The sequence below is a fragment of the Nycticebus coucang genome, chromosome 18 (assembly GCF_027406575.1).
Source record: "Nycticebus coucang isolate mNycCou1 chromosome 18, mNycCou1.pri, whole genome shotgun sequence".
NCBI classification, from domain to species: Eukaryota; Metazoa; Chordata; class Mammalia; order Primates; family Lorisidae; genus Nycticebus; species Nycticebus coucang.
Window position 1 is genome coordinate 26,351,115 of NC_069797.1, and position 15,207 is coordinate 26,366,321.

General features: G+C 38.5%; 2 protein-coding genes across 2 annotated transcripts; one reads left to right on the top strand and one right to left on the bottom strand.

Moving 5' to 3' along the window:
* Positions 1-5,255: 5,255 nt before the first annotated feature.
* On the top strand, positions 5,256-6,333 carry LOC128570389 (olfactory receptor 1E2-like). The gene has a single exon (XM_053569465.1). It carries the CDS (start codon positions 5,256-5,258, stop codon positions 6,198-6,200), a length of 945 nt encoding a protein of 314 aa, XP_053425440.1. The 3' UTR covers positions 6,201-6,333.
* A 1,794-nt stretch (positions 6,334-8,127) lies between these two features.
* LOC128570698 (olfactory receptor 3A2) lies at positions 8,128-9,087 on the bottom strand. Its single transcript, XM_053570078.1, has one exon. The coding sequence runs from the start codon at positions 9,073-9,075 to the stop codon at positions 8,128-8,130; it is 948 nt and encodes a 315-aa protein (XP_053426053.1). The 5' UTR covers positions 9,076-9,087.
* Between the last annotated feature and the right edge of the window lie 6,120 nt (positions 9,088-15,207).

The window sequence follows — 15,207 nt, forward strand, 5'->3', positions numbered from 1 at the left end:
TGAAAGAGTTTTTGAAAAGTTATTTTACTATTTTTATTAGAAGGATGCATTTGCTAAAACTTCAGATAAGAACACTCAATAAAATAGGGATAGATAGATGCTTCTTCAAAATGGGATAAATAATACACCTGAGTTAGCTCCCAAATCATCATTAGGCTTAAGGGGAAACACTAGATGCATTTCCACTGTGAGGATAAGACAGGAGTGTCTACTGTCAGTCTTGTGATACAGCATTGTTCTGGAACTGCTAGCCTGTGCAGTTCATTTAATTACGTCAAATATTTAATGAGAATTTACTCTGTGCTAAGCACAGTTGCAAGTGCTGGACACAAGTTCACAAAGTAACAAACATTAGGAGTACCCAAAAGGTGGTGTACTCTCCTATAGAATACATGTATGTCACATATTTTGAAACAGAAACCCATACATAGTGCTATTTCTCCCATAGCCAGGATTTATGAGCCCAGGAATCAAGTGGTGGTAGCAGTGCTGACTTCTCTCATTATTAGACCAAATAGTGTACAGTACTTACAGGATTTTTGCTTCCCACCCCCACAGTTTGGGGCTCTGCTGATTTATTGATCTTTCTATCATAGCCTGGGTCACTCATAATGCAGAGACTGAGACAAAGTCTTATTTGCAAGTAGTTTATTCAAGAATTTCATCTCATGGGGAGAAGTGAGGGTAGAGGGGAAGGCCTTAACTCTTACGAATTTTAGGTTGTGTATGGGCTGGTTCTCTATGATATGCAGAGACACCGTATGGCAGTTAAAAGGAGTGAGTGGAGCAGGCCCAAGATAATACTATCAGACTGAATCTGTATGAAGCTGGTTGAAATCTGTGAAAACTGGTTACTGGTGAAAACTGGTTCAGCTGTGGCTGAAATAAGAGATGATGGCTGAAATTATTTGAAGTGGTCTGAAAGAAATGTCTGATACAGTCCCCAGGGACAGAATGCTTTTTACCAGAACAGTAGTTCCATTCTATTAAAAGTTGAGACTGCAATTTGGGAATTTGGGATTCTTTATGTCACTGAACTGACAGACAAAAATAGGGATTACTGTACTGTCTGAGGTAATTTAATATCAGTTAACAATGGAAAATTGTGAATTGTGGTTTTTCTGTGTAATGAGAACAGACCATGGTTGATATGTAGGATATTCTTTGGGTGTTACATAGTAAAAGTTAATGGAAAAATATTACAGCAAACCAATAAAACCAATAATACTGAGAATTCAGACACAAGGAATGAAAGTTTAATCTAGCTGAAGTGATAACAAAGGGACACAGAATAGGTATGGAAGAAGGAGTTATAAATGTTAGTTATGGGCTGGCCTGTAGTCCCAGCGCTGTGGGAGGCCGAGGTGGATGGATTTCCTGAGCTTGGAGGTTCGAGACCAGCATGAGCTGCAGTGAGCCAGAGTGAAACCCTGTCTCTGCCCCCACCCCCCCACCCAAAAATAAGCCGGGCGTGGTGGCAGGCACCTGTAATCCCAGCTAGTTGGGAGGCAAAGGGCAAGAGAATTGCTAAAGGAAGAAAGGAAGAAAAACAAACAAACAAACCCCCAAAACCTTTAAGAAGAGTGAAAGCCAGCTGAAATTGAAAGCAAAATAAAAAAAAATTAAAAAAATGTCAGTTATGATCTTGAAATCAATTGCAGAGTAAGGAAAAGCTGGTACTAGGAGGTAATCTGACATATATGGAGGATGGTAGGGGTAATGGTGTTTGGGTATTATTAAGATTTTCCTAGAGCTGTAGGGAGATCTGCAAAACTGGATTTCCTTATCTATTTTGGCCTGAGGAAGAATTGAGTATGATCTAGAAGAGTTCATGTTTTCTCTTACTCAGGCCCTTTCTGTGTCTCTGCATATGATTGAGTCATAGAAGTCTGATCCTTGTTGACTGCAGTTTTTCTTTCTCTTAAGGCCTGTTTACAGTGAGAGATTCTGCTACTGAAAATATTTCTGAAGCATGTGTCTTTCCATAGTGGTACTCTCTTCAAAGACCACTGATGTCTTCTTGTTGTCCTCAAGATAAAGACTAAATTATTATACACAAGATATTATAACATTTAAAGTCTGGTCCCTGCTTGCTTTTTATGGCTTCTCCAACCATATTCGTCCTCTCTCTAAATATATCCTCTAGGTACACAGGTCTACTGTCCATCCCCTAAGCAAGCAGTGATGAAACGTCTGTCCATGAGCTTCTCCCCATCCTCACGATCCCCTAAAGTATATAGTCAGATGTGATCACTGATTGTAATCGGTCACTGCTGCAGCACTCAGATAATTTGTTCTGAAGAGGTCTTGGTTAATTACTTTTTCTTTAATGAGTTCCTCTAGGATCCAAGTTCCTCTGGGATGCAGAGCCCCCTAGGCCCAGAGATAGGTAGAGGGGGAGGTATCAGAAGGGCAGGTACAGACCCAGGTGACAACTACAGAGGCTGTTACTTCACATGTGTATAATGATAAAGGGGAGAAGGTGTCAGCCTTGGAGTTACTCTCAGATATGCTGGGTAAGTTGAGCAGGAGGGTGAATCAGCTGGTGCTTTAGTGTCCCTACAACATGAGGTTCTTGATTTCCCCAGGTGTACCTGTATGATGTTGTAGTTTTTCAGGTCTGATAACTTTCCTTTTCTCCACATTGTCTGCCTCTCAAGACTTTGCCATCTTCCAGAAGCATTTTGGTTAATGTTCACCATTTAAGCTTTTTATTAATACTCTGACAAGATTATATCATTTCACCATAATGGCATCTCTGTGAGTTAGGCATTTTAATACAGGTTCTTAATCCTTGGATATATATTTGCATTACTTAAGGCACTCATCCAGAGATTCTGATTACATTTACTTGGAGATGGTGCAGTAATCTATATTTTTAAAATATATCATATATCCTTACTATTCAAAGCATGGTCTACAAAGCAACAGAATTAGCAATACCAAATGTAAAATTTGAACTTTCAAAATGTAGAATATTAGGCTCCACACCAGACCTGCTGAATCGAAATCAACATTTAACAGTACTACCAGGTAGTTTGTATATAAATTGAATTTTTAGAAGCAGCGACCTTTGTGATTCTTGTGGAAAGTCTGGGCTGAGAACTATGGATTTACTATATAAAGAAGATGAGAGGCATCATTAAGAGATGAGCTGAAACTTACATCCCTAGTTGGTCATAGCATCTTCAAGTGATGTCTTTCTGGTTTGTGATTTCTAAACAAGATCCTTGACACCAGAAATGGGTCCCATACATTTCTCAGGGAAACAAATTCTGAGAAATTAAGTGTATGAAACTTCACTTGATGCATTTTTTTTCTGCAACACTAGCACTTATGTCCAAATTTTAAAAACTATTAATGTAGACTAAATAGCATCATTAGGATGAAAATTTCAGTGGTTGGTTTTAGTTATGTCTCTTAAGGAAGTTATATGTCTTACCATATGCCTTAACACCCTTCTTAAGCTTTCTTAGCTCTGAGACACTCCAGGGTATGGATATCTGGAAAAGAACAAGAGTGGAGTCTCAAGGGTAGAAATTGCTCCTTCCTTTTCTCCCCAAATTGCTAAACCTCTCTATCAGATGTATTTTTTTTTTCACAGTATCACTGAATGATGTGGCTATCAACACAAGGAACAAGGTGACTGTATGGACATGCGTACTGGATTACCTAGGATAATGAGTAATGTGATTGGGTGGTCTAATATTTTCTGTTGGTCTGAAGATACATTTAGAATTTTGCAATAAAATGTCAAAAGCTAATGTAAAATAGTTAAAGCAAGTAAGTTCTTATTCCAGGAGGATTTAGTCAGAGTAGTTATTATAACTTCAGTGGGAGTTTTCTGCATTTAAAGTTTAAGGAATTTATGTCATCTGAGGGACAGTCAACAAAAATTAACGAAACTGTGGCCACAACCAGATATGTCTGGTGCTAGCCTTGCAGTTACAAAGGCACCAGGGCCTTTCCTATATGGAGTCCCTGGTAGAAAAGTCAGCTTCAACTAGTAATCAAGGCCATTGATTACTATGGAAACATAGAAGCAGGTCTTATGTAGTCTGCAGAAACAGCGAAGGTTTAGCTGAGCAAGTGCCATATAATACAGGATGTTCATAAAGTTCATGTGCCATTTTTAAATAGTTGTGGATTTTCACTTGCACACAAACTTTATGGAGACTCAATACCTACACGTAAAGGATAAGTCGATTTAAGCCAGGTGAAAAAGGAGAAGAGGGAAGAAGGTATTAGGCAGGAGGAACAGCAAGTGTGAAAAACTAGAGGCAAGAATTATAACTTCTAAGTCCAGTGTTGCTGGAAAGATTTAAGCAGGAAATGATGGTCATTGTTTTATCTTAGAACACTACAGTTTGAAGAGATTGAAGGATAGTGAGCATGGAAGCAGGGAGATGAATTAAGAGGCTGTTCAATAGTTTGAATAAGGTAAAATGTCGGTCTGGTCCAAATAGTGGCAGTTGAAATAAACAGTAGATGAATTAGAAAGAGAATGAAGTGGCATCTCTGTGAGTTAGGCATTTTATGAGACTTACTAGATTAGACTTTGATGGCGAGAGAAATGAAAAAATGAAATAAAACTCTTAGGTTCCTGACTTGAGCCTGAATTCCTTTAATTGAGGTATGAAATACTAAAGGAGTGGATTGGGAAAGAGTCAGGGTAAGATTATGAATTTCATTTGGGGTCTGTTGAGCTCAAGATGGCCATGATATATCCCTGGGGAGATAATCAGCGGAGATTATCAGGAAGCAATTGGTAATATAGTACTAAGAGTGATAAAGAGGTTTACCCACAAGGTTTAGACTGTAACCAAAACCATAGGAATAGGTGAACTCTTTTAGGGCTGTATCTATAGACTTATAAGAAAGGAGATATTAGGAAAAAGCTCCAGGAAACATTAATATACAAGATACTGTTATTCATTCTTCGTAAATGGCCTGGGAAGTATTAGGAGAACCAGTGTGATAACATGGAAGTTAAAGGTGAGAGGGTGAGTGTTTTTGTGATGAGGGGTCAGTCAGTATTGTTAGATCTAATAAGAAGTGAAGAAACAAAGTCTGAAAGTGGCTTGGAGTTAATGATATAGCATATTTCTGATTTAAAAGATTGTTGTCATGGACAGTGATGGAGAAATCATTTGGCGCAGAACATGTAACAGACCATGTATCATAGAAATGAATTTATTTTTATTCATGTTTTTAATGGACCTATTATTTTCTCTTGAAGACATTGAACACAGAACATGACAGGAAGGAACCAAACTGTCATCTCTGAGTTCCTCCTCCTGGGCCTGCCTATCAAACCAGAGCAGCAAAACCTATTCTATGCCCTGTTCCTGGCCATATATCTTACCACCGTCCTGGGGAACCTCCTCATCATAGTCCTCATTCGACTGGACTGCCATCTTCACACACCTATGTATTTATTTCTCAGCAACTTGTCCTTCTCTGACCTTTGCTTTTCCTCTGTTACAATGCCCAAATTGCTGCAGATCGTGCAGAGACGAGACCCATCTATTCCCTATGCAGGCTGCCTGACTCAGATGTACTTCTTCCTGTTTTTTGCAGACCTGGAGAGCTTTCTTCTTGTGGCCATGGCCTATGACCGCTATGTGGCCATCTGTTTCCCCCTGCACTACAGCACCATCATGAGCTCCCAGCTCTGTCTCTCCCTGGTGGTGCTGTCCTGGGTGCTGACCACGTTCCATGCCATGTTGCACACCCTGCTCATGGCCAGATTGTGTTTTTGTGGGGACAACGTGATCCCTCACTTTTTCTGTGATATGTCTGCTTTGCTAAAGTTGGCCTGTTCTGACACTCAAGTTAATGAATTGGTGATATTCATCATGGGAGGCCTCATTCTTATCATCCCATTTGTCCTCATCATTGTGTCCTATGCACGAATTGTATCCTCCATCCTCAAGGTCTCTTCTGCTAGGGGTATTCACAAGGCCTTCTCTACCTGTGGCTCCCAGCTCTCTGTGGTGTCACTGTTCTATGGGACAGTTATTGGATTATACTTATGCCCATCAGCTAATAATTCTACTCTGAAGGAGACTGTCATGGCTATGATGTACACTGTGGTGACCCCCATGCTGAACCCCTTTATCTACAGTCTGAGGAACAGAGACATGAAGGAAGCCCTGGGAAGAGTCATTTGTAAAAGGAAAATTCTCTTATCTCTGTGACGATGACATTTGAAATCATTATATAATTTTGTCCAGAAGATAAATTGACATTGATATTTGAATATTATTGCCGACTCTTTTTTCCTCACATGGAACTTTGTGCTTCAATGAAATATTACATAATTCCTTAGTAAAGAAAACAGATGAAGTGGAGGTGTTCAAAGGGTTCTAAGTAACTTACTAGTAAGGTTTTATTCTTTGTTAATCACAGGTGACCCTGAGGAGGTGTAATTTAAAGTATTCTAATTGAAATTTATGTTCAGCTATTAACCACTAACTTTTCATATGTTCTTTTTTAAACTATAACTCTACTTTAAATGATACAATTCCTTCCATGTCAATATTAAGACCCAAACATCTCAGTCCCCTGCTCCTTCTGCTAATATTTTTATTGTTGAAAGCAAGTGTTCACCTAATTATATTTCTTAACTGTTTTTTTCTTCTTAATTTCTATCTGCATTGTTTTTTTTTTCCTGACCTAAACCTAAAATAAACTATTTTCTTTGGTACAGTAGTTCAGTTTTTCTACTGGGGGTCCTAGAAGTTACTTCCTCAAGCATGGGGAAGGAAGCCGGAGTCTTCTTAAGAACCTCATTCATTCAACATTCATTCAATTATGTTATTTTAATTTTATTTGTGGTGTACATTGTGGTATTTCCATACATGTATATGGTGTGTAATGATCAAATCAGTGAAATCATGCATCATGCATCATCTTAAACCTTATTTATTAGTGTTTAACACATTCAAACTCTTACTAAATAAGTTATTGTGTAGTATAGTCATCCTACAGTGCCATAGAACACTAGGAGGACTTATTCCTCCTATCTACCTGTAAGTAGCCTTCTCAGGGAGGCTGAAGAGAATCAGGAATGAAAGAGATGAAGGCTGGATAAATATCAAGAGGATGAAATACTCTGGGTTGGAGCTGTGCTGATACACTAATAACATAAAGTGAGAAAGAGGCATCACTCTCAGGGACTACATTTATGAATATGTATTTTCTGAGCTAGGAATTTTGGGAGAGAAAAGTAAGACTTTGAAGAAGAAGCTTATGTTGGATATTTCACAATGAAAATTCTAAGTACCTGCTTGGAATATAAATGCTTACTCCCTCAAAGGCTTTATTATATGTGTAAGGAAGGTTAGTCCAAATAAGAGGGAAAGATATGGCAGGGGATGGAGATGGAACATTCATTTTTTTTACTGTAAGATAAATATGTATTAATGTAGTTTTGATTTAGTAAACTCTTTCCTTCCCTAGACTTGTCTAGTAAACATCTTCTGGGATTATTATGTGGTAGGAAGAGAAGGAACTTATTTTATGTGAACAGTAGAATGAAATTATTCTTGGCACTGTACCCATGGTTTAAAATACCTTTTCACACTGTGAAGTGGGAGGATCTCACATACCCAACAGAAGGAAACTTTGCAGTGGTATTTTTGGTGACTTAGGCTGTGATTGACCAAGTGGCTCTTCCCTGTAGGATATTGCTGCCCAGAAATACAGGCCTGCCAAGGTGTCAACTCTGCCAAAGAAAGCAGGCCCAGCCAAAAACAAGGTAGCAACTTGCCTAGAAGGCTTTCTTGGTAGAACCTAACTTCATATCTCCCTATCATATTTTTTTCTCCAGAACTTATCACATAAGTAATATCTGATATTATTATATAGGATGCTTATTTATTTTGTCTGCCTCTATAGCAAGTGATTTTGAGTACAGAGACTTTTATCTATTTGTTCACTAATGCCCTAGAAGACTGGATCATAAAATTATTTTAATATTTGTTGAATAAATAAGTAAATGAACAAAATAGGATCCTCAGGCCTCAAAAGATAGGGGAAAAAAGTTATAAGACAGTTTTCCTGGTTACTCTGGGAATTTTCCTCAGTCCATAAAAGGAAGGAAAGGAGGGATACCATCATCTCTCAGATCAGGGACCACCTCCCCACAAGTACCTGACACAGAGCACCCTGAACATCAGTATTTCTGAGGCTGTAGATAAGTGGGTTAAGCATGGGGTTGATAACAGTCATGAAAACCCCAACCCCTTTATCCTTATTTGAAGATTCCACTGAGCCAAGCCTCATGTAGCTGAAGACGCCTGTCCCATAGAAGATGCCTACTACAGTGAGGTGGGAACCACATGTAGAGAAGGCTTTCTTCCTGCCCTCTGCAGAGCGGATTCGCAAGACTGCAGCTGCCACATGGGCATAGGATGCAGTGATGAGGACCAAGGGGGCCACAGCCATAAAGGCTGCTGCTACAAAGAGCAGCAGCTCATTGAGTTGGGTGCTGGAGCAGGAGAGCTGAAAGAGCTGTGGGAGATCACAATAGAAGTGATTGATCACATTGGGGCCACAGAAATTGAGTGTGGATATGGTTACAGTGTGGGCCAGTGCATTGGTGAAGGCACAAGTCCAGGACATGGCCACCAGCATCCTTTGGACCATCTGGCTCATGCGGGTGCTATAAGTGAGGGGCCGGCAGATGGCCAAGAATCGGTCATAGGCCATGGCGGTCAACAGGAAGCAGTCCATCCCAGCCAGAAGGTGGAAGAAGAAGAGTTGTGTAAGGCAGGCATTATAGGAAATTGTATGCTTGTGGGATAAGAGTTGACCCAACATCGCAGGAACAGTGACAGTGATACATCCAACATCCAGCATTGATAGGTTCCCCAGGAAGAAGTACATGGGTGTGTGGAGTTTAGGCTCCACTAAGATGGCAGCCAGGATGCTGAGGTTGCCCCCAACAGTTATCAGGTAGGCAATGAGGAAGAGTACAAAGACCACAAACTGCATCTCTTCAGTTTCCACTAGGCCCAGGAGAATGAACTCAGCAACAGTGGTTTTGTTGGTCTCAGTTTGTGGCTCCATGAGTTCCTATAAGGAAATGTCCCAGCAGGGGAGGTATCAGTCCACTCATTCACTTACTCAACACACACACTTTATACCATTGTCATTCCAAGCCCTATGGCTTTGGTGAATATTTTCCCAGTACCCTGGCCATACCTCACTCACTGACCTCCACTACCTCAGTGCCTTTACCTTGCTCTTGATTAGGTGCCCAGTGCCACCATCACCTTGTCCCTCCTCTCCTCAGATAGCTGAATGGGCCACAATACTTGGCCAAGTAAATTAAGATTAAAGATGTATTGTACATTGTGAGCCCCATAGCTAATAAAGTGTATTGCATTTAGTTTTTGGCCAGGACTGGGTTTGAACCTGCCACCTCTGGCATATGGGGCTGGCGCCCTACTCCTTTGAGCCACAGGTGCCGCCCCAAGTGTATTGCATTTAGGATTTTAGGTATGTGAGTCAATTATAGTTGGTCTTGATGCAGGGAAGGAGTTGGGTAACTATGTGAGACAATGGATATGTTGGCATGCTTCACTACTGTTACCATTTTACTTTATCTCACAGCATTATATTCTGTACCTTAAATATACACTATAAAATCCTTTAAAAGACTTCCCTTTTGAATACAGTGAGCTATTAGAGTAGAATTTACCCATATTTTTCTGAGGGATCAACCTAACCCAATAAGTAGATTATTTTTTAAAAATTTGTTTTTAATTGACAATAATAATTATGCATATTTATGTTTTGATCTATATGTTCTTTGTAAAAGACTTAAGCTAATTACCATATCTATCACCTTACCAACTTATTTTTTTTTGTGGTGAGAATATTAAAAATATATCTCTTTATCTGAACCAAAGGACTTTATGCTAAGGGAAATTAATCAGGCACAGAAAGAAAAATGCTGCGTGATCTTACTTATATGTGGAATCTAAAAAAGTTGATCTCATAGAATCAGAGACCAATAAGCAGACTCAAAATAGAAAAATTGTGTTTCAAGGGAAACTATTACTAGAAAATACTTGAAACTGTTGCCTAAGATTCAAGGCTTTTAGAATTAGTAAAGATCAAGTGAACATTTGGCAAGAATCAGAGAGAAGATAACCATAACTGTAAATGTAATGATCATCCAAGTACATTTCTCCAAGGTGAGGGATCATACTCTGAAGTGTAATTTCAAAATGTCTTGTTCAGTAAATTACTATGTTATTGTTACTTAGCCCTTTCATTGGACTTCAAATACAGCTTAATTTAAAATTATTTATTCTGTTTTATTGTCAGCTAGTAAAATTAAAGTTGTAAGTATGGCCTGTGGGCTGGTTGCTATTAGGTGTCGTCAGGATTCTGCATTGCACAGTCACTGACGGATCTTCCACTTATCCTTAACTTCGCTTTGACAGATGGACCACTGGCTCTAAGGGTATGTCCTCAAATGAGGACATGTACTTGGAAAGCCAGTTGATTTAACTCTCAGATTTTATGTCAAGTTTTGGATCACAAAATATCAATGTCTCTATTCATGGAATAAACAGGTTTAGAGATTCATTAAGAGCAACGTCTTTTCCTTGTATAGAATAGGCAGGAATAAGATGATAGGAAGCCTTTTGAGTCTGGTAACTCTAACCCAGGGGAAGGGTGATTCTTGCATGACCAGGGGGCAGTGAAATTTAGGGATAAGGTGATTAAGGGGAAGCCAGGAATCAGAGATGCTTTAGCAGTATGACCGATATGACCATCTGGGGATATAGTCACCAAAGTATTTGTAAAAATCCCTTGTTCATAAAAAGTGGGAATTGGGTACACAAGTTGCTGGCATATTCTCTGATCTTAGTTTGGATCTGAGAAGGACAGGAGGAAGTACTGAATGAGAAACCCTATTTAGGCAAGCTACTTGTGTAGTGTATAGTTGAGACTGTAAAAACAAGAAGACTGTATTGTCAGCGTTGACTATAGAGAAATCAAGGCAAAAAGTACTCAAAAACAACCACGAATCAAGATATGTATCTTTCTCTAACAAAAACCTCTCTCATAACACAAATAAAACTGGTTCAAAAACCTTTCAAATCATTAGGCTTCAAAAAGGGACCTGCATAAGATCTTGTCAAAGACACTAAAGGGGAGGGAAAAGGAGAGAAACCAGGAAAAACAAATGCTTGATTCCAAACACTCTGAAAAAATTGTGCCATGGAGTAGATAATAATGTGAAAAGCAATTAACAGTCATGAACTTAAAACATGCAATAAAGCATTCACCTCTATGTAACAAGAATACAAGGCAGAGATACAAGACTTAAGGGAAGAGTTTCAAGATATCAGATGGGGATGAAATGTGAGGTAACCGAATTTAGGCAAAAAGGGGAGGGAAAACAACCAATTAGATAAAAGAAAACTTTCCACAAACAATTGATTGAAAAGACTTGTGCTAAGATAACCAGAGGTCCCATGATTAGGTAGTCCTAGTAAGTAATTGGAATTAAAAAATAACAAATCTTTTGGGTACACTGGCAGAAAAGATCAAGTCTCTTACAGTGGAACAAGAAGAATATTATCTCATATTTCTTCACAGAAGCATTCAAAACTGGAAGAAAATAGAGCAAAGCCAATGAAGTCTTCAGGCAAAAAAAGTGTAACCCAAGAATTTTATATCAAGATGAATTGTTGCTTGAGTATATAAGCAACAGCCTAATATTTTTGGACACTTAAAAATTGAAAAATATTTTTTCTATACAAGAGATTATCTCCAACTACTACAAGAAACTCTATGCCCAGAAATTTGACAACGTAGAGGAAATGGACCAATATCTAGAATCACACCTTCTTCCTAGACTTAACCAAGAAGAAATAGATCTCTTGAACAGAGTAATACCAAGCACTGAGATTGAAGCAACAATAAAAAAATCTTTCAACAACAAAAACAACAACAACAAAAAGCCCTGGACCAGATGGCTTCACACCAGAATTCTATCAAACCTTCAAAGAAAAGCTTGTACTTATACTGCAGAAACTATTCCAAAACATTGGGAAGGAAGGAATGTTCTCCAACACATTCTACAAAGCAAAGCCAGGAAAAGAGCCAACTAAAAAGGAGAACTTCAGACCAATTTCACTAACAAATATAGATGCAAAAATTCTCAATAAATCTTAACCAATAAATTACAGTTCCACATTAAAAAAATTATACCTCATGATCAAGTAGGCTTCATCCCAGGAATGCAAGGCTGGTTTAACCTATGCAAATCCATAAATGTAATTTACCATATCAATAGAAGCAAAAACAAAGTCCATATAATCCTCTCAGTAGGTGCAGAAAAAGCACATGATAGAATTCAGCATCCTTTTTTAATTTGAATATTTAAGAATATAGACATAGGTGGCAACTTTCCTAAACTGATTGAAGTCATCTATGACAAACCCACAGCTAATATCATACTAAATGGAATAAAAGTGAAAGCATTTCCACTTAGAACTGGAACCAGACAAGGATGTCTCTATTGCCACTACTATTAAGATTAGTGCTAGATGTTCCAGGTAATGCAATCAGGAGAAAAATATAAAGGGCATCCAAATGGGGGCAGAAAAGGTCAAACTTTCACTCTTTCCTGATGATATGATCTTATACCTGGAGAACCCCAGAGATTCAACCACAAGACTGGAAATAATCAAGGGTAAAAAGTCGGTGTCCACAAATCAGTAGCCTTTGTATTTGCCAATAACAGCCAAGTTGAGAAGCTAAGCAAAGACATAATTCCGTTTACAGTAGTTTCAACGAAAATGAAATACCTAGGAATATACCTAACAAAAGAGGTGAAGGACCTTTACAGAGAGAATTATGAAACCCTAAGAAAAGAAATAGCAGAAGACATTAACAAATGGAAGAGCATGCCGTGCTCCTGCCTGGGAAGAATCAAAATTGTTAAAATGTCTATACTTTAATCCCCATTAAAATACCAGCATTATAATTTGAAGAACTGGAAAAAAATAGTTCTTTTTTGAATAGAACCAGAAAAAAATTCATATAGCCAAGGCAATTCTTAGTAATAAAAACAAAGCCAGAGGCATACATCTATCAGACTTAAAGCTATAAGTCCACAGTGATCAAAACAGCATGGCATTGATACAAAAATAGAGACATAGACCTTTGGAAGTGAATAGAAAACCAAGAGATGAAACCAGTCTTTTTTAGCGATCTCATCTTTGATAAACCAAACAAAAGCATACAAAGGGGAAAAGAATCCTTGTTCAATAAATGGTGCTGGGAAAATTGGATAACCACATGTAATAAACTGGACCTGTACCTTTTACCACCGACAAAAATTGATTCAAGATGTAGAAATGATTTAAATCTAAGGCATGAAATGATAAAATTCCTAAAAGAAAATACGGGAAAAACTCTTGAGGATGTTGGTCTGGGGAAAGATTTTATGAAGAAGACTTTAGTCGCAATTGCAACAACAACAAAAATGAACGGTGGAACTTCATTGAACTGAAGAGCTTCTGCACAGCTAAGAACACAACAATCAAAGCAAATAGACAAACTTCAGAATGGGAAAATACATTTGAATCTGACAAAGCTTTGATAACTAGGATCTATAGAAAACTCACATTAATGAACAAAGAAAGATTCAACAGTCCCATCTATCACTGGGCAAGAGACTTGAACAGAACCTTCTCTGAGGAAGACAGATGAATGGCTAACACATATATGACAAAATGGTCATTGTCCCTAATCAGAGAAATGCAAATCAAAACTACCCTAAGATAGTGCCTAACCCCAGTGAGAACAGCCAACATCACAAAGTCCCAAAGTTGCAGATGCTGGCATGGATGTGAAGAGAGTAGAACACTTTTACACTGTTGGTGGGACTGCAAACTAATACAGCTTCTTTGGAAAGACATATGGAATATGGAAAATTCTTTTTTTTTTTTTTATTAAATCATAGCTGTGTACATCAATATGATCATGGGGCACCATACACTTGTTTCATAGAATATTTGACACATTTTCATCTCATTAGTTGACATAGCCCTCCTGGCATTATCCTAGTTACTTTGTCAAGACATTTACATTCCACATTTGCCAAGGCTCACATGTACCTTTGTAAGATGCACCACATGTGTGATCCTTTGAAGAACTCAAATTAGACTTCCATTTGACCCTGCAATCCTACTATGAGGCATCTACCCAGAAGAAGAAAACATCTTTTTTATCATAAAGACATTTGTTTGTTTGTTTTTTGAGACAGAGCCTCAAGCTGTCACCCTGGGTAGAGTGGCATGGCATCACAGCTCATAGCAACCTCCAACTCCTGGGATCAAGTGATTCTCCTGCCTCAGCCTCACAAGTAGCTGGGACTACTGGCACCCGCCGCAACCTGGCTATTTTTTGGTTGCAGCCATCGTTGTTTGGTGGGCTCGGGCTGGATTTGAACCTGCCAGCTCAGGTGTATATGCCTGGCACCTTAGCTGCTTGAGCCACAGGTGCTGAGCCTATCATAAAGACATTTGTAGGAGATTATTTATTATGCTCAATTTACAATTGCCATGATGTGGAAATGACCTAAATGCCCACCAACCCAGGAATGGATTAACAAGCTGTGGTATATGTATACTATGGAATACTATTCAGCCATGAAAAGATGGTGACTGTATATCTTTTGTATTAACATGATGGAGCTGAAACACATTCTTCTTAGTAAAGTATCACAAGAATGGAAAAGTAAATATTTCATGTACTCAATACTAATATGAAGCCAGTAGATGATCTGATTTATGCTCACAGAGGAGAAAAACTCATTTCAATTCAAGTAGGAAGGGAGAGAGGAAAGAGGAGGTGGGGGAAGAGGGAGGTTTGGGGTGCTCCTACTTAATGGGCATAATCTAGGCATGTATGGCACACCTTTTGGGTGTGGAACACAACTACAAGAGGGACTCTACCTAACAAACTCAAATATTGTGACCTAGTTGTTTGTACCCTCACATTAACCTGAAAAAAAAGAAAGGAATGCCATGTTAGTTCAAAATTAGGACATTTATTAATATGTTTTATGATGTTAATAAATGTAAAGAGAAGTTACGTGATCTTTTTCATAGATGCTATAACTTCATTTGATTATAATAAGTATTCATTTTTATTTTTGAACCTTATACT